The 27,310-nt window shown below is 43.9% G+C and overlaps 1 protein-coding gene across 5 annotated transcripts; it reads left to right on the plus strand.

Annotated features, from left to right (window-relative positions):
• Positions 1 to 389: 389 nt before the first annotated feature.
• LOC116941485 (high choriolytic enzyme 1-like) lies at positions 390 to 26,734 on the plus strand. Of its 5 annotated transcripts, XM_076057184.1 has the most exons (8): positions 390 to 854; positions 1,258 to 1,328; positions 3,247 to 6,999; positions 12,978 to 13,065; positions 14,647 to 14,743; positions 16,456 to 16,497; positions 17,208 to 17,234; positions 22,663 to 26,734. In XM_076057184.1, the coding sequence occupies exons 3-8, from the start codon at positions 6,804 to 6,806 to the stop codon at positions 22,828 to 22,830; spliced, it is 618 nt and encodes a 205-aa protein (XP_075913299.1). In that variant the 5' UTR covers positions 390 to 854; positions 1,258 to 1,328; positions 3,247 to 6,803; the 3' UTR covers positions 22,831 to 26,734. The 5 variants fall into 5 exon arrangements, with proteins under 5 accessions (XP_075913299.1, XP_032808611.1, XP_032808526.1 ...); XM_032952720.2 differs by having other exon boundaries at positions 390 to 3,371; positions 4,520 to 6,999; XM_076057288.1 differs by having other exon boundaries at positions 391 to 5,520; positions 6,824 to 6,999.
• Positions 26,735 to 27,310: the final 576 nt, after the last annotated feature.

Genomic DNA, 27,310 nt, shown 5'->3' on the forward strand with positions numbered 1-27,310 from the left:
GCGATTTTGGACGATTTTTGACCCCCCCCCCCATCGTCAAACGGCGTCACAAAGAGTCAGACCCCCCCTCAAATATGACGTCACAAAGCTCTGCCCCCCCCCCCCAAAAAACATACTTGAAATCGCTTTAAACTATTATCATTGGAGTGCGTATTTAATGTGCCGCTGCACTCTGATGTTGTAGGAGAAAACATTAAAAGTCTACTTAATTAAGTAGAACGTTTTGATTTAAAGCTTTCGTGACTGCAGTAATTCATATTCTTACCTCTTTCGGTAAAGTCACGTTGAAGGGAAACAATAAAATAATAAAATATATGTAAAACAATACAAATTCTCACGTTTCGACCATAACACAAACGGTCGTTTGTGTTATGGTCGAGGTGCGTGACGTCATTTATGGACGGCCCGTAAGGTTTATCACGTCAACAGAACGTGTCAATTCGTTACTAGTACAGCTACACCGGTGTGCGGTGTGTTGGAGCGCAATGCCACAACGTTTACGACATAAGTACGACGTTGTCGCCAGTAATTACAACTAGCATCATCTAATGGGATATGCAAGTCTCTAAAAAATGTATACACCCCCCTCCCCCCGCGTCCCAGCCTGGAAAGCCCCTGGGGCAGCGAGCCAAGTGAAGTGAAACTCCCCTGCCCCACTCGCACCTCCCCGCATCACTGGGCGAGAGACGCTCACTCAGCGGTGAGGAGCTGGTGAGGAGGAGGAGGACGAGGCGAGGGTAGAAGCGGAGAGCGAGCCAGAGCTCAGGAGAGAGTCGCCCGCACTGAGCTCATCGCTGCGTCGCCTGCAGAGGCAGGGACAGGAGCAGCAGGAGCCGCTGCTGCTGCTGAGAGCGGTGAGAGAGAGCTCCTCAGTGGTTCCAGGTCGGTGTTGACCGAATTGTTAAACCCGGTGACACGGTTGTGAGCTGTGTGCTTTTAGGGGGGGGGGGGACCTGCTGTTTGTCTGACAGTACTGTTGGGCCATAGTTTAATGAATTCCGTATTCAATAGACACAGCCTCTTGTCACAGTGCAGGTAAAAGCCACAGTTCACCATTTGTCAGAGTTTAAGCTCATGTTATTCTCGATGACAAATCTCGATGGCAAGTCACGTGAGTATGTCGTTGAAATAGGAACAAGTTACATTGACACTATTAACATTGCAAATATGGCTGCGCCTTATGCTCTCCCACAACTGCGCCACCCCCTGCGTCGCTGGAGTTCTGTCTCCCTCACTGAGTTCTGTCTGTTCCCACAGCTCTGTGGAGGAAGGACCAAATCCCCACCCCCGACAACGCAAGCTGTGCACGCAGAAAGCCATGGCCGCAGGTATTTGTGCAGCAAGATCGTAAATTGCTGCAATCTTCAAAAACGCTGAGGCACCTATTAGCAACATCAGCAAGAATGAGTGCCTTGAACTCCCTCAACTAAAAAAGAGAGATGATATAGTCATCCTCTCAGCCGACAAGGGCAATGCCACTGCCATCGTGGACAAAATCACATTCAATAACAAAATTCAGGTCCTACTTAATGATGGTAGCTATACGAAAATTAGTAGAGATCCTACCAACCGTCTGGTAACGAAAACCAACAACATCATCACTGATTCTATATCTTTAATTGAATCAACCAAGCGGCTTTCCTTAAAACCCTCTGCTGCTAGACCACCCAGATTTTATGGATTACCAAAAATCCATAAAGAAGGTACATCACTCCGTCCTACCGTCTCCACCATTGGCTCACCCACCTAAAAACTGGCACGATTTCTGTCTGAGACCTTGAAACCATTCACTGGTACAACCACCTCAGCTGTGCTTAACTCAGCTCACTTGATATCTTTAACTAAGGACATCTCACTATCACCAGGTGATTTCCTTGTCAGTTTCGATGTGGTATCTTTGTTTCCCAAAGTTCCTGTGCCTGACACTATTACAATCATTGAAGATGTGGTCCAACAAGGATTGAATGCTGATGTACCGGCCCTGGTTAGACACTGCCATACCAACGCTTACTTTACCTGGAATGGAACATTCTACAAATAAGTTGAAGGTACCCCAATGGGCTCTCCCTTATCTCCAGTTTTAGCCAATGTTTTCACGGAGAAATTTGAGACATGGCCTACCAGCTCTGGACCAATTTTTCAACCACATTAATTCCATACACTCAGCCATCAAATTTACCATGGAGGTGTAAAAGGATGGGAAGTTACCATTCTTGGATATTTTAATCGAAAAGAGACATGATGGCTCAATGGGACACTGTCTGCAGGAAAGCCACCCACACGGATGCCTACCTAAAACCTGACTCCCACCACCATCCATCCCAGAATAATTCCCTCATCAAACTCTATACCTCAGAGCTCGTTGTATTTCCGACCATCACCACCTAGCCAGGGAATTGGAGCACGTACACCAAGCCCTCAAGAAGAATGGATATTCAGACTACACAATCTGTAAAGCTATCACCCCAACCGTTGGGAGAGAACCATCTGAGGACCCAATCAAATTCTAGATTTGAAGCTTTCGTGACTGCAAGGATCCATACTCTTTGGTTCTATTCGGTAAAGTCACGTAAAAGTATAAAACAACAAAAATAAAAATAAAAAATTCACGACGTTTTGGCCACAACACAAGTGGCCTTCATCAGGTGAAGGGACCAGACTGTCTCGAGGACAGCGCTGGAGTGAACACAGCCAAGCTCAGACCGCGACCTTTAAGCTGTGTGAGAGGAAACAAGGCGCCTTGACAAAGGAATTAGCATAAAAATTAGCATTTAATTGGCGGACTTAGCATGGTGAACGGTGTAGAGGGGGTGAACATGTGCAGACCGGTGAGGGGAGGAGGGGGAGTTTACATATTGATGGTGTGAAAAGGGAATTTAAGCAGCTGCGAAAGTTTGGGATACCACTACAATATTTTTTCAAGTAGTCACTTCGTGTAATCACCATACTGCAGCCTAAATGTACAGCGCTGCACATAACACTGAACTGTGGATGAGATACTTCTTCATCCTTGCTGTCAAGATCGCATTAAAGTTACATGGGTACAAGTCTGGCTCGACTAATCCAATTACAAGTAACATTCCCAATAATGCAAGTGGCAGGCTTCGTTGTTAACTAGACCTCATATTTATCATAACAATTTAACAGCATTATAACGGCCATTCTAACATCATAACAGCATTCCCAGTAGTATAAGAACATAAACAAACTTGGGATGTCGCTGTGAAATACGTGGTTTCCCATCAGGGACTCCTCCTCACTGCTGGGTGCCAGGGCAGCTCGGTCCATCACCCTGGAGCTCAGCGAGGTTGAGAAGGGCGCGGTGCTTTATGAGCTCATGAGCGTGTTCGGGTTCCATCGCGACCAGCAGAGTGAGTCACTTTACAAGCGGGACACATGCCCTTATGATGACGACGTACTTAAAATTGATGATAATAATGATGCAATTTATAATGTGCACAATATTTTACGGACATGAAAGACCGCGACTGATGCGCGGATTCAAGATCAGTGTCGCTCAAAAGCCAAGGCGAAAGAGGCTGGGCCTTCAAGTGTCCCTTAAAAGTCGGTGTGGATTGAACGCTGCGATGGTGCAGCGGAATGGCTTTCCAGACGGCGGGGGCTGCCATGGAGAAACAATGACCGGCAGTGATGGTGTTTTGTAGAGAGGAGGTTGTGAGTCGTGCTGCGGAGAGTTCTACCGTGAGCTGTAGTGCAGGGTGACAGGAGTGAATTAACAGTGGTTTAACTCAATGACCTTACACGATGGTGTAACTCAAATTGAAAATGTTTTACATATTTTATATATATTTTATTTCATAGTATGTTTCAAAAAGTGAGTGCAAACAATCAATGAAAACTTGAAACGTTATTCTTCATGTTGGATCACCATTGATAATGTGAACAGCGTTCAGGTCCACGGTTCCAAGAGGAAGTTCTGGCAAACAATGATCGTTGCTTCTGAACCCAGAGCTGACACTGATGGATGGAACATGGCCTGTGTGTCATGTCAGGCATTGCCATCAGTGGGGAGCGGTAGTATAGCTGTTTGCACCCGCTGCGCGATGAACCCAATGACCTGAGTTTTATTTCTGCTCACGGCCAATACCAGTGACGTCAACGAAGTGGCTTATCACATGTAAATTTATAGCGACCAAATATGCATGGGAACGTAACTGTGGCAAATGGGTCACTTCCTCCGAAGGCTCTTGGGGGGGGTCTGTGTTGCTATTGGAGAGGACGAGCAAACCATTGTATCTCAGTGGCAGGAGATTCTCATGATCCCGAGCCCAGAATTACCATGGGATTCTTGGAATTACATTTTTAAAAAGGAACACACTCATCAACGATAATGTTGTCATTCCCTCACACATCCGATTAGCATGGTTTGCTATGTATGGTGTGAAATAATTTCAACATGCATACATACACAGAAGCAGCATCATCGTGCATGATACCCAATTGTTTAGGCTCCACTTTATGTGATACTGAGCATGCTTTTTGATTGTCTACATGGAAGCCATGACTGGATCAAGCACTGAGATGGCAAAGTCTACGTTCTCTATGATGTCTGCTTTGGTTTTGGTGAGTGCATCGCACACAGCCGGCAGCTGTAGCTTCAGATTGACGCTTTATGGGCTCTTTATAAAATAGAGATTATTATTATTGCTTTAGCGAGAGCCCCAATCTGGAGCTACTTCAGCTGGGACTGCTGACTCTACACAGGCCCTCCGCACATCACTCACTCATGGTTTGCCACATGGAGCTCTCTCGGTCAGATTTCTATTTTTAGCACACAAATAATGCCACTTTTTTTTTAAAGGAAATAGATGAAGCACCCAATTGAATGTGTTCTTCAGCCATTTCTTAGATTTCATGGTCTTAATTGAAATTCATGATTTCCATGACCACCGTGACCTCTGTGACAAAATCACCATTGTCCTCATCATCAAACTTATCGCCATCATCCGTCATCTTTCATCATCATTCATCATCCACACTCGTGATAACATAGGTTCTAAGAGTTGCGTGTGTATACATGCACTTACTTACATACATATCATCAAACTTATCCATCTCCATCCTCACCAACATCTCGTCATCTCAATCGAGCCCGCACCTCGTCCCCCGCTCCAAATCGCCACCAGAAGGGAAGGAAATGTTGTCCCCTAGTTCCCCGAATCAAACGCCCGGGATACGCTTTGTACCACAAGGATTACAAGGATTAGTGTCATTCTAACTTGGGGATACTATAATCATATGATTGTAGTTAATTATATTATGAATACGTATATTTAGATCATATGAGTATAATTGGATTCTCATGAGGATCATTTTCGAATAAGAGGAAAATATTATAATATAAGCACAGTGTGATTCTAATATGAGGACATGCTTTTTAGACACCAATGACAAGGAGAACATCCAGCAAGCAGTCAATGAGTTTGCAGAGAAAACCTGTGTTCGGCTCATTCGGAAAGACAACCAGGAGGACTACATCACCTTCTAGGCCCTGGACGGGTGAGCAGCAGTGAGCGGCGTGGAGAGAGAGAATGGGGTGTAGAGAGAGAGCAGAGTGTAGAAAATGAGTGGAGCATAGATGGTGAGCGGTGCGTCGAGGGTACATAGAGCCGATAGAGAGTGGGGTATAGAGAGAGAGTGGGCCGTAAAGGGTGCGTGGGGCGTAGAGAGAAAGTGAGGTGTAGAGTGAGTGTGGCGTAGACAGAGAGATTTATCGATTCAGATATCTGCAGGGCAGGGCAACCCTTCGTGTTAGAAAACCCACTGAAGGGGATATCACATAACTACCTCTGAGATCCCCTAAAGTGACCTCTGATCCAGAGTGGAAGGCAGCACTTTTTCACCTGCTTTGCATAGGAGGCTTATGTTTGCTCTATGACAGTGAAGCACATGTTTTAAATCTCAGAGCTAGAAATTTGCCAAATTAAGTACAAAATTGCATTTAATGTAGTGAGATTGTTTTTGTGTGAATTCATTGTTCACCAAACTGAGACCATCAATTCACTACACTTGAGAATGTAGTTTAATCACAGGCAGCTGCCTAGAATCAAACCCAGGATCTAAGGAGTGCCCCTCAGCTTTTGAAACTTCACTTGCAAGCAAAATTAACTCTTGCCTGGCTCTAAAAGGGCTGATTTACTGCATTTTAATGTATTATTTGTTCGTGGCATTTTTTGTCTTCTGTTGAGAGGAACACACATCGGTAACGGCTAATTCAAGCTTAGAAAGCCAAGTAATAGTATTTCTTATGGAGTGGATCTTACTGAGACTCTTACAGAGTGCAGACGTAGAAATTTAACCCCTTCTCTGAACCAAGATTATCACACAATAGTGTTTTTTTTTACTTTGAAGGTCATCTTTCGTATGGCATTTAAAAGCAACTGAGATATTTTAACTGCATGTTCAGTTTGGTATTCCATTTGATGGCATCAATAGTTGCTTAACATATAGCGTGTGCGCATCCTGTGTAATTGTCTAATGGGCAGTGCTCGGTTATGTGATGAACAGAATGCACATTGACAATTTGGCTACTCATGTTCGATTTATGAACAAAATAGCTGCATTAGTGTGCGTTTTTTTCAAACACAGTCCATTGCCTTCTACGTAGGCTGACGCCAAGTACTTCCTGCGTGGGGTGTTCAGGTAGTGACTTGTTCGGGACATTGCAAGCCATTCAGCTTTCACGCCACCAATAGCTAACATTCTTTTTGGCGATCAGCAGTGTCTCCGCATAACGTACGGTAATCATGAGGTGAAGGTCATGGGGGTGATCGTGAAATTCCATGGGAATTTTCGCCACCAGGAGCTGGTCGTTCCTGGGCAAGAAAGGAGGGGCCCAGTCTTTGTCCCTGGAGCCCAGGAAGGTAACCAAGGGCGTCATTCTGCACGAGCTCATGCACGCGCTCGGCTTCCACCACGAGCACTGCCGCAGTGACCGTGACCAGCACATGAAGGTCCATGAGGACAACGTCGAGGAAGGTGAGTGGTGCCACTAGAGTGAGTAAAGCATCCAGGGCAGGCGTGCTATTCATTACTAGAAACGGCTTGTATTGCACAAAGAGCACATTAATTCGATGTACAGTGTATAGTTTACTTTAACGAGGACGTGTCAACACAGCAGGTGCAAGAAACTGCCACGCAATCTTCCCATTGCTCGTGCTGCTTCCTCCAGTGCAGTTTTAGTAACGAGCGTACAGATGGGCACGCGAACGATCATTTTTGCATCTACGACGGTCAGCAATGGCTGTGTCGCGACCCCTGGTGGTGCGTGTGCTGCCACGCATGGGGAGCAGTGGTGTAACGGTTAGCGCGTTGCGCTATGAATCCGGCGACCCGAATTGAATTCTCGCTCACGGCCAACACCAGTGACGATTATCTGAACCGGTCCTGGGCCTCCCCTAGGTTGACTCAGCCTCAAATGAGTACCTGGTGTGGTGTTTAAACATCGCCACTAGGGAGATAAAGGCAGCCGAGCGTGGTGCTGGCCACCCATCCCCCTCGTGTGCTGTGCCAGCCTCCATAGGTGCTCACTAACAGCACTTGCCCCAACATTCCGTCAAGGCTATACGGGAGATCTTTGTCTTTTGTCATATGCGGTTGGGCAGCACCGCACTCACGGTGCTCACTCCACACGCTGATGCAAGGACTCACGTGCTGCTCACGGGTTGGCTCCTTAAAACAAGTACCACTTTATGGGATGTCCACAGTGGTCATCCTATAGAATCACTGGTCTCCACCATAGGTTTGTGGAATATCCACCACACTCCCAGAGCCACCAGTGGAGATAAGTTCCACTCTACACGCATTTGAGCTGGAGAAACTTCAGCTGGAGTTTGTTTTAATCCAATTATGTTATTCACCGGAAAGGTGGTCTACCTGTAGAGTGAGTGTACTCCACTCAGAAGGTTATGAGTTAAAATGCCGGTGATGGGGTTGATTCAGCCCATTATTTATCTCAGGTAAATGCAATGAGTACCACCTTGTGGAGAAGTCAACAGTGGTCGTCTTATAAATGGACCTGCCCCCACCATAGCAATGTGGAATTTCCAACACTGTCTCGAGGCTCTACATGGAAGATGAGTACTGCCTTCATGCTCATTTGAGCAGGAAATTACTTTGAGTTTCTCATCCTTGCTCCCATATAAACAAACAGTGCTGGGGTAAAACAGTCACAGCAACAGCCTCGTATAAATACTGGCATTATCACTATTAATCCAATATACAGCTCTTGCTAGAGTTTAGAATGTCACATCACACAATATAGCACTGATGCTAACCCTCAGTACGTACCGCTGGGTAAAACATCGCACTGGAGGGCTAATATTGGAACCACATCTTCCATGCAACTGGTGATGTTTGTGCATTGAAGTTACTTGAATAAAAATAACATCACCGTTACTCTTTATAACGATCCCTTTTCAAGATAAATAAGGGATATGTTAACGCCATGCCTTCTCACAAATAATTGTGCAAAATATTACGTTTAATTTAACATCATAAACAAATACACATTGAGTCGGGAAGAGCAATGGTGTAGGTTACCCAAGTTAGTATTCCCGGTCATAGTTAACACCAGTACACTACGTTAATGACGACCGTATTGGGTTTTTTTGGGGGGCACCCTCTTTCTCTATACTGCAATCCTCCAGCGTGAAGTACGGTCAAACAACCTCCACGACTGACATGACGTCGTGGGGAAGCCTTTATCCTGCCGTGGATTGACTTAGGTCATTTTATTATTTTATTTAAGCACTGAGCAAGACTACCCTCCATTTACTCCAACAGCTCAGAGCACTCGAAAGAATATTCTTAGTTTTTTCGGTAAAGTCAAGTTGAAGAGAAACAACAAAATAACAAAATATATATAAAACAAAAAATTCTCACGACGTTTTGACCATAACTCAAACGGTCATCATCAGGTGTGTCGGTTTGCATAAATTTATTTTTAAAACGGCACATTTATTTATTTATAAAAAAACGTTGGCGTCACGCGCAGCGATTGGCAGTTTGCCCAGGACTAGTCCATCTATTTTTTTTTAAAAGAGGAGGGGGGAGACGAAATTTTTTATAATGTATGCTGTCTGAAAGCCACTGTAAGCGTGAACAATCAATCAAGAACTGAAATGATTTATCAAATCTTTCCAATGATTGCTAAGATAGAATCCATCTTCTCGGTTGAAATTGTCTCTGTGCTTGTATATGTGGATAGCCTCATGAACGAATCTCTCATGGAAGCCAGATGGCTTACAAAGAACCTCCGTCTTGGAAAAGTCAATGGCATGTGAGCCTACTGAATTAGAACAATGATCTGCTACGGCCGAGGTGTTGGTCCTACCGTGTTTAAGGTCTGCTTTATGTTCACGAATGCGGTCCGAGACATGGCGTTTGGTTTCTCCAATGTAACTACTACCACAGAGGCAACTTAGTTTGTAGACACCAGGGTATTGTATGTCCGGAATCACATCTTTTACAGACGGAACCAGATCACGGATTTTATGTAATGTGTTGAAACGGACCTGGATCTTGTGTTTATTCAAGATTTTGGAGATCTTTTTTGTGATCCCAGCAATGTAGGGTAAAGTGATGGTTTTGAAAGGCTCCTCAAGAGGGTTCTTCTTCATGGTTTGAGTGATAGCTTTGCGGATTGTATAGTCGGAGTAACCATTAGCCCTAAGAGCTTGGTGTACGTGCTTGAGTTCACTGCTTATGTGTTCCTGGTCGGATATGCATTGGGCTCTATGATACAGAGTCTTGATGAGAGAATTCTTCTGTGATGGATGGTGGTGGGAATCCGGTTTCAGATAAGCATCCGTATGGGTAGCTTTCCTGTATAACAGAGTGGCTCATTGAACCATCAGGTCTCTTTTTAATTAGGACATCCAAAAAAGGTATCTTGCCATCTATTTCGACTTCCATGGTAAATCTGATGGCTGGGTGTATGGAATTGATGTGGTCGAAGAATTGGTCTAGAGCAGGCCGGCCATGTGGCCAGATGACAAAAGTGTCATCCACGTACCTCTTCCATAAGGTTGGGCGCAGAGTGGCAGTCTGGATGGCGTCAGTCTCAAATTTCTCCATGAAAATGTTAGCTATAACTGGAGAAAGGGGGGAGCCCATTGGGGTGCCCTCAGTTTGTTTGTAGAAAGTTCCATTCCAAGTGAAGTATGTATTGGTTAAACAGTGTCTCACCAGGGGGGGTACCTCAGTGTTTAGTCCTTGATGAACCAAGTCTTCAATGATTGCAATGGTGTCAGGTACAGGAACCTTGGTGAATAAGGAAACTACATCAAAACTGACAAGCAGGTCGTCTGGGGACAGGGAAATACCCTTGATTGTTGATATCAGGTGAGTAGAATTTTGTACCGCAGAGGTGGTCTTTCCAGTGAAAGGACGCAGGATTTCAGACAAAAAACGAGCTAGTTTGTAGGTGGGGGAGCTGATAGTAGAGACTATGGGACGAAGAGGTGTATCAACTTTATGTATTTTTGGTAAGCCGTATAATCTTGGTGGCCTGGCAGCAGAAGGTTTCAACGAAAACTGTTTAGATTGATCAATTAATGCGGTTGAATCAGAAATTATTTTGTTGGTTTGTGTGACGAGGCTGTTGGTGGGATCTCTTTTTATTTTTGTATAACTACCATCGTCGAGTAATTCTTTAATTTTGTTGTTGTATTCTATTTTATCCATGATGACAGTAGCATTGCCTTTGTCAGCTGAGAGAACTACAATATTATTCCTCTTTTTTAATTTATATAATTCAAAACGCTCATCTTTGCTGAGGTTGCTAGCTGGCATCTTAGCGTTTTTGAGGGTTGCAGCGATTTCAGATCTTGCTACGTCTGCAGCGATGTGACCCAGGCCCCTGAGAGCAACGTCTACTTGGGCAATTATATCATTAACTGGTATGTGTTTAGGTGTGACTGCAAAGTTTAGACCTTTAGCTAAAACGGATTTCAGACCATCGGAAATAGAACTGTTACTGCGATTAATTACGACTTTATTAACGTCTAACTTTTTGGTGTGTGGGTCCGGTCTTTTGTTGAAGAGGAGGTTAAATTTGGAAATCAGGTTTTCCTTACATTTGGTCGACATAGTAGCAGCTGAAGAGGCAGTCATATTGTCTACATGTTCCCAATCCGATGTGGACATTATTGCCGTCAATGATAAGTGTGATTTGTAGAGTGTCTTGTCTAACTGATCTAGTTCTGTGCGTATAAGTCTGATTTTTTCTGAGATAAGAGCTAAGCTAGTTTTGAAAAGAATTCGTTTCGCATTAGAAGAAGTTACAGCAGCAGAGGTCAGTGTAAATGCGATTGGTATTACCCCAGAGTCGTGGCATCTCTTCAGGAAGGTGAGAGACTCGATCAGCTGAGCTTTCTTATCCCGGAGTTTGTTGAAGGATCTTAAAGTTATGTGAAAACCCTCCCCGTAGAGGCGATTAAATTTTGATTTAAAGCTTTCGTGACTGCAGTAATTCATATTCTTAGTTTTTTCGGTAAAGTCACGTTGAAGAGAAACAACAAAATAACAAAATATATATAAAACAATAAAAAATTCTCACGACGTTTCGACCATAACTCAAACGGTCATCATCAGGTGTGTCGGTTTGCATAAATTTATTTTTAAAACGGCACATTTATTTATTTATAAAAAACGTTGGCGTCACGCGCAGCGATTGGCAGTTTGCCCAGGACTAGTCCATCTATTTTTTTTTTGAAAAGAGGAGGGGGGAGACGAATTTTTTTATAATGTATGCTGTCTGAAAGCCACTGTAAGCGTGAACAATCAATCAAGAACTGAAATGATTTATCAAATCTTTCCAATGATTGCTAAGATAGAATCCATCTTCTCGGTTGAAATTGTCTCTGTGCTTGTATATGTGGATAGCCACATGAACGAATCTCTCATGGAAGCCAGATGGCTTACAAAGAACCAAAATCTTGAATAAACACAAGATCCAGGTCCGTTTCAACACATTACATAAAATCCGTGATCTGGTTCCGTCTGTAAAAGATGTGATTCCGGACATACAATACCCTGGTGTCTACAAACTAAGTTGCCTCTGTGGTAGTAGTTACATTGGAGAAACCAAACGCCATGTCTCGGACCGCATTCGTGAACATAAAGCAGACCTTAAACACGGTAGGACCAACACCTCGGCCGTAGCAGATCATTGTTCTAATTCAGTAGGCTCACATGCCATTGACTTTTCCAAGACGGAGGTTCTTTGTAAGCCATCTGGCTTCCATGAGAGATTCGTTCATGAGGCTATCCACATATACAAGCACAGAGACAATTTCAACCGAGAAGATGGATTCTATCTTAGCAATCATTGGAAAGATTTGATAAATCATTTCAGTTCTTGATTGATTGTTCACGCTTACAGTGGCTTTCAGACAGCATACATTATAAAAAATTTCGTCTCCCCCCTCCTCTTTTCAAAAAAATAGATGGACTAGTCCTGGGCAAACTGCCAATCGCTGCGCGTGACGCCAACGTTTTTTATAAATAAATAAATGTGCCGTTTTAAAAATAAATTTATGCAAACCGACACACCTGATGATGACCGTTTGAGTTATGGTCGAAACGTCGTGAGAATTTTTTTATTGTTTTATATATATATTTTGTTATTTTGTTGTTTCTCTTCAACGTGACTTTACCGAAAAAACTAAGAATATGAATTACTGCAGTCACGAAAGCTTTAAATCAAAATTCACTCGAAAGAAGTCAAGCCACTTGTTGCACACGTTCCACTTACCCAAACGCTACCCCAACAATCTAACTGTGTGCGCTCTTGGTAGAACCGGTAACAATTTCCGCACCTCCGATTCGGACGGTTGGCTATGTACGGTGCGAAAGAAGTTCAACCTACAACATGATGAAAGGTGTGTTTTGTAAATGCAAGCATAAAACCAATGTTGTCGTTAATAAGAGCCACGTGTGCCTGCTACCTGCAGATGAGCTTGGGCAGTTCAAACGGCTGGAATGCAGTGGATGTGGAGAAGATCTGCCCTACGACTACCTCTCTATCATGCACTACGGCAGGTGGATCTCACACAGGCTGTGGCCTTCACTAGCATGGATGCAGTAAAACTGCTCAAAACCGGATTAATTTGGGGGCAAGCCTTTCTGGTTATAGAGGGATGTCTGGAATACTGCAAATACAGTAAAATTCAGACTAACTGAACCCCAGCTCGATGAACCCAGGCTAGTAGTTCAGGGTGTGTGAGGGTCTGATGGGCGAGGAGGGTGGACACAACACCAATAAACTTTCATCTCATATACTTCAACAACAAAAAAAAGAAGCATGAAAACAGGAATCAAGAACACCATGAGATAACAATTTTACGTAAAGCCTATTTCTTCTAGATGGCACATGAACACTCCCACTTGCTGTGCTGCGAGACCCACACAGAAGGGCAGTAACACGACTTCATTGGAATTGCAATTCTTTGGGCGTCCAGAAGTTTACCAGGAAGTCTGATGGCGTTCTCCCCTGTGAATAGGGGAAGCAATCTTGAAATCATCCAACACGGCCTGATGACCCCCTATGATGCTCTCAATAGTCACCACCTCATCCAAATCTTTTTTAGCCTGTCCTTGGCCTGGCTATCTGGATTTACATTTAGCTGGACCAACGTTCTTGATTTGTATTGTTCCACATTTGTGCTTATTACTGTTTGCGTCTCTTTGGTGCAGCATCAACAAACGTCAAGGATGGGTACATAACAACACCACACAATAGAGTCATCGCAACACGTAATTCTGTAAACGCAAAACAGTAGTTTTTTTTAATTTATGTTTTTCCATAGTGTTGTAAATTAGACTAAATGTATGAAGAAATGTATTTTAATTATTTTTGAGTGTTGTCCATGCTAGGTATGTATTAGGGGGGGTCATTAGCAATGATTTATGTTGTATTCACAGCTGGCCAGTGTTTGGCTACCCGTACCAGGGCTCACTCTTCATAGTGCGGCTCACCGAGAGATTTTACTGTAATTGCATAATTGAGAAAATACTATTTTTTAGTACATTCTTCGGAAATTAATTTATACTTAATAACAAGTAACTAATTATTTAAAATATTTGATATTTATCATTTAATAGCAAAAAGATACAGTAATAACCCACTTACACCCTCCCGTTTGCCGAAACTTTCGCTATCTTCTAATTAAGTAATTTCAATTCAAATTTTGGTTTTCAGGAACGCATCCTGGGTGTAAATCGGGAGTATGCCTGTACGAAACTGTACAGTTTATTCCGGGTTACCATCGCCTGTGAAGCTTAATGTGCATAGTTAAGACTCAGTGCAGCTCCTATGAACAACACTGTAGACGTGAAACTCTCTCGTGGAGGGAGCAATGCAGGGTCTGTTTGGTGGTTGAGATGAATAATACATCGGTGTCCCTGGCTACATGGGAATTAATGAGTTGCAAATGCAAACTCAGCAGGCTCGTGTTTGGCACTGATGTACGCTTGGCTTACAACCTGTAAACTTCACCTCAATTGGTCGTCATCTGTGCTAAGGAAGGAATTGATTACAGATGTGTTAAGTAACCGGTAAATGGTTTAGAGTGGTAACCAGTCACTCAAGTCCAGTGTGTAATGCGCTGATCTCCTCTCCAGGTACGCCTCCTCCTCGGACTACATGAGTGAGACAATCACCCCCACGACAGCAGCTGAAGCTCCCATTGGCCAGAGGAGCGGCCTCAGCCCTACAGAAGTAGAAACCATACATGCGACTCATTGGTTCCTCCATAAACGTCATACTTGTGTTTTCAATAGATAATCATAAACATACAGTCCAGAGCTGTTTCAGTATTTAAATATCATTTGTATGTAAAGGTAATGGGCGCTGCAGTGGTGAGATGTCAACTACCTCGCCTAGTACACCGGAGGTCGTGGGTTTGATACCGACTCTGACACCTGTATATTTGGAGTATGCATGTTCTCCCCGTGGTTACGTGGATTTTTCTCCAGGTCCTCCGGTTTTTCCCTTCATATTTAGAAGCATGCGTTTAGAGTATCTGGCTGCGATACCGTTCCACGTGGTAAGCCACTTCGTTGAGCGATCATTTGCGACCAGGCTGCGTCTGAACAAAACCTGTATAGCTCAAGAGGCGTTACCTGGTAAAATACAAAATAGGTTAGTTTATAGTTTTATTTAATAGTTTTCAAATCTGTCTGTGCATTTTCATTAAAATTGTACCTTGAACTGGCATGACATCACTACTCAAGTTTGTATGTTTTTTTTCACAACTGCACATTGCTTGAAAAGCTATGAGTTCGCATTAATTGTTCAATCTATTCATGCACAAAGACAAGTGAGTGTTAAGGATGACGCTGGAATTCGGTGACAACTGTCATTAGATTTAAGAAACAAATTCATACATATTAAAGGAGCAAATATTAGCCATCTCAGATTTTTCGACTTCATCGTCATTACAACAGCCAGTGGAAATGAATTACGGGACACGTTATAAGAACTTAATCAAGAAGACTGAAACGTTGCGTATGAGATAGATATGAGCAAAACAGAGTTAATGGACAAGTTCACTTAACAATCAGACATTGATTAGATAATGTATGCAAGTTAGAGATGTCATACCGACTGTTTAAATAATAAAAAAAGCAAGTGGACTTTGGCAGGAAGCACCATTGGAATGGTTGATGGTCGTGGTTGAGACAAACAACAAAGTGGCAGCCAGAGGATGGAACACGGCCAAGAGGAGGACGTCCATTGTCGAGATGGAGGAATTCGTGTGAAGAAGCTTGATTGATTTCTGCATTGCAAAATCATGAGAGATGGTGGTGGTTTGGGGTGGCCTCCACCTAGCAGTGCATAATGAGGAAAATACCATTGTTACAATGACAATTTCACCCTTTATCTGAGCCACATGCTAGCTTTAAACCAGAATCTTATTATATTATTAGCTCTTTCGGTAAAGTCACGTTGAAGGGAAACAATAAAATAACAATATATATACCGAAAGAGCTAAGAATATGAATTACTGCAGTCACGAAAGCTTTAAATCAAAACAGAATCTTATTTTTCTTCTTTTGGCTGATGTTGTTGTAGAACAACAACTATAATTTACCATTGAGGTGGTTGAGCCGGATCATTGCGTCAAAGTAGCGGATTAGTGTATTGCTGTGTTGATGCCTCCTTCGTGTTTGTGAATTTGGGACTGAGTCGTGATACGTTCCATGGGCTGTTCTGGGTGACAACACTAAAACATCGGAGATGCTTTAATTTACCCTTCGTGCATCAAGTATTCGCATCAGCTACCATGGTCAATGCAGATGCGGTTGTGACTGTAAGGAAAACAGATGAGGGTAAATGCTTGCGATGTTTTCCTTCATGGCCAGAGTGTACATGCGCCATGGTGACATCACCACCACTTAGTGGCGAATGTTGTTGTTGTTTCCCTTCAGACGGCCGCTCTTTGTGAAACCCTGCAGGAGCCTCCCCGTCCGGTGAGTGTTTCCTGAGCCCTGGTTACTCGTACAGCAACTTGCACCTCTCAGGCATTCACGTTGTCAGCCCCAGTTAGACAGTGCACATGGTAGTGGTGGAGCAGCCAGCGACAAGAGGCGTGGACACAACCTCAATTGGGTCCTGTTGGTTGAGACAGGGATTACCCACGCTACATTTTACTATTCGAGTCACAACATTACAACTTTCAAAGAAGCTGAGGTATTACTTTTATTGTTATATGCGCTAAACTTATCACTTAGTGTAGTGTTGATAATATTGTGAATTGAGGGTGTAAAATGATCCAAATGTTTTGTGATTCAGAATTTGCGTCGTTATATATGATATAATTTCGCATCAAACTAAGACCCTTACCGTAAAGAGAAGGCCCTTGCCTGTAAGATCGGCAGTTCATCAGAATTGATTCAAGCAAGCCTGACTATGCTGATTAGACATTTTGTTGTTGAAACCGGACCAGAGTTTGCTTTTCTTGAAGCTATGCTGCTGAAATTACACATTCCCAGAAGGCCTTTGGCGTGATGAGTTGTGTAAGAATTTTTTTATATTTTTTACGTGGAGTGATGGATATGTGAAGCAGACATGTCTGCTTATTTATGTTGTTAAATATTTCGTGGTTTAACTGTGACACTCGCTACATTGTGTTCATCAGTGTGACTAAGTTACGACATTGTTACTTGTCTCTTTTTGGTAGACACAAGATCCTGCAGTACAAGCAGAGGTAAGCGCATTTGCACCACAGGGAAGGACAGATAAGCATGGCATGCAAGAGCAGGCCTGCACAGCGTGCATGAGCAAACATGTGAACCAACACGCATAAACAATCTACCCCCAAAACCGACATTAGTTATTAATTATTTGTGTGTAACTTGTGCAGACATCAGCGTATTTCTTCCCATGTTGTGAGTGTATACGTAGATTGCAGAGCATTCATTGCCCAGTTATGTCTGCACAGCTCATTGAGAACTCATCTAGCATCGGGGAATTTGGGTGACAGGATCATCGACAAGAGGAGTTCCCTTGGGTTAACGACGACCATTTATGCTGCAGCCATCCATATTTACTGGGAGCTTGACCTTTCCCACTGGTTGCCCAAGTTTATTGCCACTTCCTGACCATAATATTTAATTGTGGCCAGGAGGCGGCATTGTAACATATGGATGGTGATGTTATCTGTGTGGAACTTTGCGTGTTATTTCGTTGTATATGTGAGTTTTCTCTGGATACGTTTCCTCCAACATGAAGCCAAACATTCCATTGCAAAAGAATGACAAAACTCAGTGAGGCTTTTATTGAAAAATAGATGCTATTAATACGTCTTTGACATATTTGTATCATCCCAATTATGGCATGATTTACTTTGACTGTGACGAGTAAAAAGTAATTATAAAATCAGAAAGGGTTTTATTCGCCATGTAAGTTCACACCGACACGGAATTTACTTTGGCAGGATGGTGCATACATTCAACATATAGGAATCTAAAATCTTAAATAAGTTTTAAACAAGTCTTACTATAATAAGGGTTAAAAGTCTAACACTAAGGGGCTGAAGTATATAAAATTAAATAAATATCGAATATAAAATAGCTTTAAGATATAATTAAAAAATACAAATAGGGAAACATAGTTAATATCAGCAACGTGTCGTTATGTAGATCAAATGTTAAAAACAGTGTTAGCCCTTGGCCTTGTTTAACAGGCCAGCAGCAGATGGGAAGAAACTGTTTTTATGGCGTGAGGTTTTGGTCCTGATGGACCGAAGCCTTCTGCCGGAGGGGAGTAGCTGAAACAGAGAGTGTCCAGGGTGGGAGAAATCGGCCATAATCTTCCTCGCTCGCCTCATAGACCTTGTCGTGTGCAGGTCCTCGAGGGTCGGTAGATTGCAGGCAATTACCTTCTCAGCAGTGTGGATGATACGCTGCAGTCTGCTCTTGTCCTTGGCAGTGGCAGCAGCGTACCAGACGGTTATGGAGGAGGTGAGGATGGATTCAATGATCGCTGTATAGAATTGCACCATCATTGTCTTTGGCAGGTTGAATTTCTTCAGCTGCCGTAGAAAGTACATCCTCTGTTGAGCTTTCTTGGTGAGGGAGCTGATGTTCAATTCCCACTTGAGGTCCCGGGAGAGAATAGTGCCCAGGAAGCGGAAGGACTCTACAATTTTTACTGGGGAGTCTAACAGGGTGATGGGGGTGAGTGGTGCTGTATTCTTCCTGAAGTCCACAACCATCTCAACTGTCTTTAGAGCATTTAGCTCTAAGTTGTTCTGGCTACACCAGGTCACCAGATTGTCAGCTTCCCACCTATAGTCAGACTCATCCCCACCAGAGATCAGCCCAATGAGGGTGGTGTCATCCGCAAACTTCAATAGTTTGACGGACAGATGATTGGAGGTGCAGCTGTTGGTATACAGGGAGAAGAGCAGAGGGGAAAGGACGCAGCCCTGAGGAGTTCCGGTGCTGATGGACCTGGAGCCAGAGACTTGTGTTCCCAGCTTAACGCACTGCTTCCTGTCAGACAGGAAGTCTGTGATCCATTTACAGGTGGTGTATGGCACGTTCAGCTGGAAGAGCTTGTCCTGAAGCAGGGCAGGGATGATGGTGTTGAAGGCAGAGCTGAAGTCCACAAACAGGATCCTGGCGTAGGATGCTGGGGCGTCCAGATGCTGTAGGGTGAAGTGGAGGGCCATGTTAACTGCATCGTCCACAGACCTGTTGGCTCTGTAGGCAAACTGAAGGGGGTCCAGGAGAGGGTCTGTGATGGCTTTGAGGTGTGCCAGGACCAGGCGCTCAAAAGACTTCATTACCACAGATGTAAGGGCGACCGGTCTGTAATCATTTAGTCCTGTTGGCCTTAGCTTTTTGGGCACAGGGATGATGGTGGAGGACTTGAGACAGGCTGGTACATGGCATGTCTCCAGGGAGGTGTTAAAGATGTTGGTGAACACCGGAGACAGCTGGTCAGCGCAGTGCCTGAGGGTGGCTGGAGAGACAGAGTCCGGCCCGGCTGCTTTGCGTGGATTCTGCCTCTTGAAAAGTCTATTAACTTCTCCCTCCTGAAAGGAGATAGTCGTCTCTGTAGTATTGGTGGGGGATGGGGCCTCTTGGGTTGGAAGGGGTGGTTCAGGACAGTCCAATTGTCTTTCAAATCTACAGTAGAACTCGTTCAGGTCGTTGGCTAGGCGGGAGTCGTTAGTGGTGTGGGGGGCTCTGGGTTTGTAGTTGGTGATCTGCCTGAGCCCTCTCCAGACAGAAGCAGCGTCGTTTGTAGAGAACTGGTGTTTTAGTCTCTCTGAGTACAGTCGTTTAGCCTCTCTCACCGCTTTGCTAAACCTGTTCTTCGACTCCTTGAATCTGTCTCTATCTCCACTCCTAAACGCTTCCTCCTTCTCCAACCTCAACCTTCTGAGCTTTGCTGAGAACCAGGGCTTATTGTTGTTAAAGTTCACACTGGTACGTGTTGGGATACAGCAGTCCTCACAGAAGCTGATGTAGGACGTCACAGCCTCTGTGAGTTCATCCAGACTATTGGTAGCAGTCGTGAACATATCCCAGTCAGTACAGTCTAAGCACGCCCGCAAATCTTCCACAGCCTCACTGGTCCACTGTTTAGATGTCCTCACAGCAGGTTTACAGAGTTTTAGTTTCTGCCTGTATGCAGGAATCAGGTGGACCATGGCATGGTCAGAGTGTCCTAGTGCTGCTCGGGGGACGGCGTGGTAGGCTCTACTGACTGTAGTGTAACAGTGATCCAGAGTGTTCCCTTCTCTGGTTGGGCATTTAATGAATTGTATGTATTTGGGGAGTTCGTGGCTGAGATTACCTTTGTTAAAGTCGCCAAGTACGATAACCAACGAATCTGGATTTGCTCGCTCCACACTCAGAATCTGATCGGCGAGCATGCGTTGGGCCTCTTTAACCTGAGGACAAGGCGGCAAATAAACTCCGACCAAAATGAGCGACGCGAACTCGCGAGGCGAGTAAAACGGTTTACAGGTTATAAAAATTGATTCAAGGAGTGGAGAACAATGTTGCAGAATCACTGTGACATCTACACACCAGCCACTGTTAATGTAAAAACAAATACCACCGCCTTTCGTCTTGCCGGAGAGTGCTATGTCACGATCCGATCTTACAAGATGGAATCCTGCTAGTTGTAGCGAAGTGTCCGGAATCAAATCACACAGCCATGTTTCCGTGAAGCACAATGCAGAAGCTGAAAGAAAGTCTTTGTTTTTTACCATCAGTAGCTGAAGTTCATCCATTTTGTTGTACAGTGAACGTACGTTGGAGAGGAAAAAGCTCGGAAGCACTGTTCGGATCCCGCGTCTGCGTAGCCGTACTAGAGCCCCCGACCGTTTACCCCTTGGGCGGCGTTTCGTTGCTTGAGCAAAGCCTAGCGCGGCATTGACTAGAATGCCTACTAATTCTGCCGCTGGAAGCAGAAAAGTAGGAATTAAATCCACAGGAGTTGTTTCCCTGATATTTAAAAGTTCGTCTCTTGTTAGAGAACTCCGAAAATCTTGGCAAAACACTGAATTGACAGACAAAACAAGACAAAACAGGGCGCACCGACCGGCTGAGGCTACCATCATCAGCGCCATCTTCGCACCAGCACGGGTGTGCTGAACAGCAGGACTCTCTCACCAGCACTGGTGTGTTGAACAGTAGGCCCCTCTCACCAGCATGGGATTGGTGAACAGCAGGCCCCTCTCACCAACACGGGTGTGATGAACAGTAGGCCTCTCTCACCAGCATGGGAGTGAACAGCAGGCCCCTCTCACCAACACGGGGGTGATGAACAGCACGCCCCTCACACCAGCACGGGTGTGATGAATAGTAGGCCTCTCTCACCAGCACGGGTGTGATGAACAGCAGGCCCCTCTCACCAGCACGGGTGTGTTGAACAGCAGGCCCCTCTCACCAGCACGGGTGTGTTGAACAGCAGGCCCCTCTCACCAGCACGGGTGTGTTGAACAGCAGGCCCCTCTCACCAGCACGGGTGTGCTGAACAGTAGGCCCCTCTCACCAGCACGGGTCTGTTGAACAGCAGGCCCCTCTCACCAGCACGGGTGTGCTGAACAGTAGGCCCCTCAACACGGGTGTGCTGAACAGCAGGCCTCTCTCACCAACACGGGTGTGCTGAACAGTAGGCCCCTCAACAGCAGGCCCCTCTCACCAGCACGGGTGTGCTGAACAGCAGGCCCCTCAACACGGGTGTGCTGAACAGCAGGCCTCTCTCACCAGCACCGGTGTGCTGAACAGCAGGCCCCTCTCACCAACACGGATGTGATGAACAGCAGGCCCCTCTCACCAGCACGGGTGTGCTGAACAGCAGGCCCCTCAACACGTGTGAGCTGAACAGCAGGCCTCTCTCACCAGCACGGGTGTGCTGAACAGCAGGCCCCTCTCACCAGCACGGGTGTGCTGAAAAGCAGGCCCCTCTCACCAGCACGGGTGTGTTGAACAGCAGGCCTCTCTCACCAGCACGGGTGTGCTGAAAAGCAGGCCCCTCTCACCAGCACGGGTGTGTTGAACAGCAGGCCTCTCTCACCAGCAAGGGTGTGCTGAAAAGCAGGCCCCTCTCACCAGCACGGGTGTGTTGAACAGCAGGCCTCTCTCACCAGCAAGGGTGTGCTGAACAGCAGGCCCCTCAACACGGGTGTACTGAACAGCAGGCCTCTCTCACCAGCACAGGTGTGATGAACAGCAGGCCCCAAAACAGCAGGCCTCTCTCACCAGCACGGGTGTGATGAACAGCAGGCCTCTCTCGCCAGCACGAGTGTGTTGAACAGCAAGCCCCTCTCAAGACAAAACAAGACAAAACTGGACAAAACAGGGCGCACCAACCGGCCGAGGCTGCCATCATCGGCGCCATCTTGCCACAGCTTGGGAAAAGCTTGGGAAAAGTCACGGAGCATTTTTCGGATGTGTGAAAACGTTTAGATTGCAAAGTTGTCACAATGGGAACCTGTGGATGTAAAAACACAGTTACACTGTTTATTGTCCATCTTAACAATACGACGCACCTCTACTCTAAAGTTATTTCTACTTCTCAAAATAAATGCACATCCAAAAAAATACACTTCACTCGATTTTGTGGACTCTCCATCGACATGTGTTGTTGCTGTTGCGTTTTCTTTCCAATAGATGATTGAGCAGATACTGACGCATCACTGGCATGGTCTCCAACTGGAACAAATGGAGGCGATGAAGAAAAATAAGGAAGCGCAAGAAAGACAAGGTGTTGTGTTTGTCTCCACACCTGTTGACCGCAAAATAAAGGAAGCCTTAGAAGCTCCTCCTATTTCCTCTTAAATATCCCTATGTTTGATTAGGGCTGTGGAAAAAATGCTTTTTCAGTGGCTGCTCCCTCATTATGGAATAATCGGCAGGGAAACGTGAGCACCAATCTGTATGGATCATACTTAAAGTTCTCGATTACTGATTGTTTGCTTGGCTAAATGAACTTTTTTTGCTTCCTTTATTTTTGTCCATAGAAAATGTAGTTATATTTGTATTTTAATTTTCAACCAGTTCCCTATCCCTGTAACATGTAAAGCACGTAATGATACTCGCTGTTTGTTTTGCGACCTAAGTCAACATGATTGTAATTAAGACTTGTACCGTATAGTATCTGCCCCGTCGCGCGATGCCCATGAAATAGAGCCGAACAGCTCATTAGGCTCTTCCTGCTGAAATTGAATAAAATGTATGTATCTGTCTATAATGAAGCACATGTCGATAGTACCTCCATTGCCACTGTTGTATACGGTTGCCTGGTGAGTATTGCATTCAATTTAAGTCCGTATCAAACACATGAAAAGCTGTCGAGATTCAAAAACTAAAATTAAAAATACTTCTGTAAATCTGTCTTTCCGGTAAATGTGTAATACAAATATTCAGTAGTATGATTATTTTAATACTCACGGTACATTTAAGAATATTTTAGACATGTTTTTAGAACATTTATTAAACACAAGTTTTAAACAGTTTATTTTCTTGTATTGCATTATCAGTGGTACATAAGCACAAATAACAAGAATTCAAAGAATTCGTCAATAACGCTGCCCTAAAAGGAAAACATATTATAGTTGACATTTAGAGCAATGGCTCTTCTTCATAGCATAGAGATGAATCACTATTATAGATTTTGAAAGTCAAATCCCTCTCACAGCTTTACCGATTATCTATTACAATCCATGGGCAGCAAAGGCATCGCAAAGCTTGAGACTCTACCCTCGCTGCATAATCCCAGCTGTTATTAGTTTCAAGATTCAGGCTCCTTTTGTGCAACTTTGACTTCAGCCACATCATTACACACTTGTTTTCTGGACATCTCTAAGCCAGGTACCCAGCACTGCCCAAAGCAGCTGCCTCACTGGCCTACAGTCCACACACTGTGATCACTCCAACCACCTCCTGTCCCTATTGAGTGGCTGGGACGCACTTCACCATGAAGAGTAGGGAGCGGCGGTGCTACGAACACAGAAGCTTGGATATATTTCAGGCCAAGGCTGCTGTCTGTCGTGGATCGTACTCTAGATTGACTCAGGAATAAATCAGGACTAAATGTGTAAAAATATAAATGCACACAGACACACACTACAAATAAATTATAAACTACATTTGATCAAATATATTATTACATATTTAGTAAATAATGAATGCCTCAACATCCAAAGAAAATAACAAGTGCCATCTTGATCCAGAAAATCGTATTGGAATGCTTCTGCTGTGATGAATGCAAGTGCCCTTGATGTGTGGCAACTGTGTTGTGATTGCTTATTTTCCTATTTTTTTTCAACTCTTGAAGAGTAGCTGCTCCATTTGGTGGCTTTACACAAATGAGCATCGGCGAACTGCTCATTTCCACTGCTGATTATAAAAAATGGAACACCTCCACTTTGTTATACTCTCTCCAAAAGTTATACGTTTAAAGTTGTGTTACTACAACCTCACCAATGAACACTTGCCACAAGACGGCAGTACAACAAAAGTATGGACTCCACGTGTTCTGTCTTTACAATATTCCCTCGTTCTTCACGAACTTTCTATTCGCGAGTTTGGTTATCCACGAATCGCATCGGGTAACTCTAGACGACTGCATCGAGAGAGAGAGAATGTGATGAGATAAAGTGATGAGAGAGAATGGAATGATATGTATTATCTCTATTTAAGGTAATTCGTTCAAACAATAGGTTTTCGTAGGCCAATATTATCCGCAAATTTTGCTATTCACAAGCATGTCTGGAACATATCCTTCGCGAATAACGAGGAAAACTGCATGATTCCTCGAATGCGCATGTAAACGCTCATTAATTGGCTGAAAACGTCTTAATATATAGGGAACCACACAGCTTTGGCAGTTGTTGACGCCAGCTCACCGCCTGGCTGTCTTTCTGCTTCTCTTTGAGAGTGAGCATATACTGTGGCGTGTTACAAGTTGAAATTCATATTATTTCATAAGCACTAATTTATCTACACTGTAAATGTTGGAAATGTTTTTTTTTCAATAAGCTAACTTGACCCCAGCTTGTGTTTTGAAATAATACAAGTTATGGAATTTCACAAGTGCACATATTGGTGACCACAGGACCATATTACATTATGTTTGTATGCTAAAGTGTACTGTTGCCTATGAAGACTTGGTAATCTAGTCTGGTAAATGACAAGTCATATCCATCTGTGTGCAGGTTCACTTTATGATTCCATTCCTTGCTAGGAGTGTTTTAGCTTTAAACAAAAGTACAGCATAATTACTGTTTACTGATTAATCATGTTTGAGATCAGGTTTTTTTTACATCTATATTTGGCAAATGCATTTTTTACCTTCCTGGGAATATGGAATATTTTTACAATTGATTGAAAGGGAACTCTATAGAGTAAGAGACGACACAGGCCTTACCCGTAGAGTTCTACTTTGCGTTTATTACCAGTTCTGAATTTCAGAATTTATCAGCAGCAAGGAGTACACTGAGCTGCATAGGTAAATATATGCTGGCTGGTCTAGTAGTGTGTGATACGAGGTGACTATACTTTACTGATGAGTTCTGATAACGATGTAACAAGTCTATAGTTGTCTTCCACCTGTTGGAAAAATTTGCTGAAGTAAATTTTGTGATCTAAAACAAGAAAACCACATTGATTAGGCGCTTTCGTGACTGCAGGAATTACTCTTTGTTTTTTTCGGTGAAGTCACGTAGAAATAATACAAATAAAATAAAATTATATAATAGCATACGACGTTTCGATCGCAACACAAGCAATCATCATCAGGCAGAGGAAACACATAACCGCAGATATATATACAGACCTTAAGTAGGGGGAATTAACACAGATATACCAGGGAACACAGAGAGACGGAACATCACACTAAATCAAACAGAGTTTAGCAAAATTTGGAAACTATATAAAACACCATTGTGTTTTAACCGATCGGAACGTCGTATGCTATTATATAATTTTATTTTATTTTTATTATTTCTACGTGACTTTACCGAAAAAAACAAAGAGTAAGAAAACCACAATGCAGTTCTTCAGGAACTGTTGATGGTTTTTGCATAATGCACAAAGGCTGAGTCTTTTTTTACACGTTTTTGCCTGTTTGTGTGGCGCTGGGAGGAAGGTAGAGCTCAGGCAGAGAATGGAGCGGCTGAATTGGTCTAGCGGAGTGTGACATTGGGAGCGAGGTTAGAGCTCCAGAAACACCTGGGACAGGAGTGCGGTGTCGTGCACACTGCACTGCCGATTCTACTGGAACGGCTCACTGGTACAGGGGGCTTGAGATTTATGTTGCTGTTTATCTCGTCGGTCTTCATTCAAGCGTCTTGTCTAGCTTAGTGAAAACAGTAATAATAAACAAAGACATATAATGGTTCATATATGCTTTCATAACTCCCCTCTGTCTCTTGGTCTCTGTCACATTGGTACATAATTGGCAACAACCTAAATTCGAGCCGATTTAGACCGTTAATGTTTGCAAAAATATGCCAAACATTGACCATATTTCATTTTTGGTGTTGGTTTGTCTTTTAAAGTAAATGTGAACAGGTACTTAACGTGCATATATTACTAGTTAACTTATTCATTATAATGTAATGCTCAGCTCATGTTAACTGTATAATCTGTAAACCCTTAGAAAAGTGTAGCATATTGAGATTCCAAGTAACTCTTGTGTATAAGCCTGTCACAATGAAAAATAAACTATTGTCTGAATGTTGCCGATGAAATCCTGTCTGTGAACCCAAGTGTTGTGGAATGGACGTGATCTCTTTCGCAGGTCGACTCTGCTATTTCGGGGTTGCATGACCAGACCGTTCATAAGCCCAGCGTTCTCCCAATTTCATTCCTCTCTTACTTCCACAGTGAAAATGTTCCTGCTTATGACTAATCAGGTGTGCGCATTGTGTGTTGATAGAATAATGCAATTTTATAATGAGCACAAAATTTCACAAATGATTGTGACTTTTAAAGCGTGGGGCCAAGCTCAGTGTCGCTCGAAAGCCAGTCGAGATTTGGACCCTTAAGAAATAGGTGGGTATTTAAGAAACAGGTGGGCCTTCAAAAAAAGAGTTGGCACTTTAAGTCTGTCTTAAAAGTCCGTGTAGATTGAAAGCTGCTGCAATTGTGCAGCGGGATGACGTTCGAAACGGCGGGGGCTGCTGTCAAGCGACACGAGCATGGTAGGGTAATTGGGGGTGGGGGGGCAGCGCCACCCAAGGCCTTGCTGGTGAACATGCAAACAAAGACACTGGTAATATTTGCATTGTCTTTGAAGCTGATTGGTCCACACCAT

This window comes from Petromyzon marinus, chromosome 1 (assembly GCF_048934315.1).
Source record: "Petromyzon marinus isolate PM22_M1 ecotype Great Lakes invasive population chromosome 1, UKy_Petmar_22M1.pri1.0, whole genome shotgun sequence".
Lineage (NCBI taxonomy): Eukaryota > Metazoa > Chordata > Hyperoartia > Petromyzontiformes > Petromyzontidae > Petromyzon > Petromyzon marinus.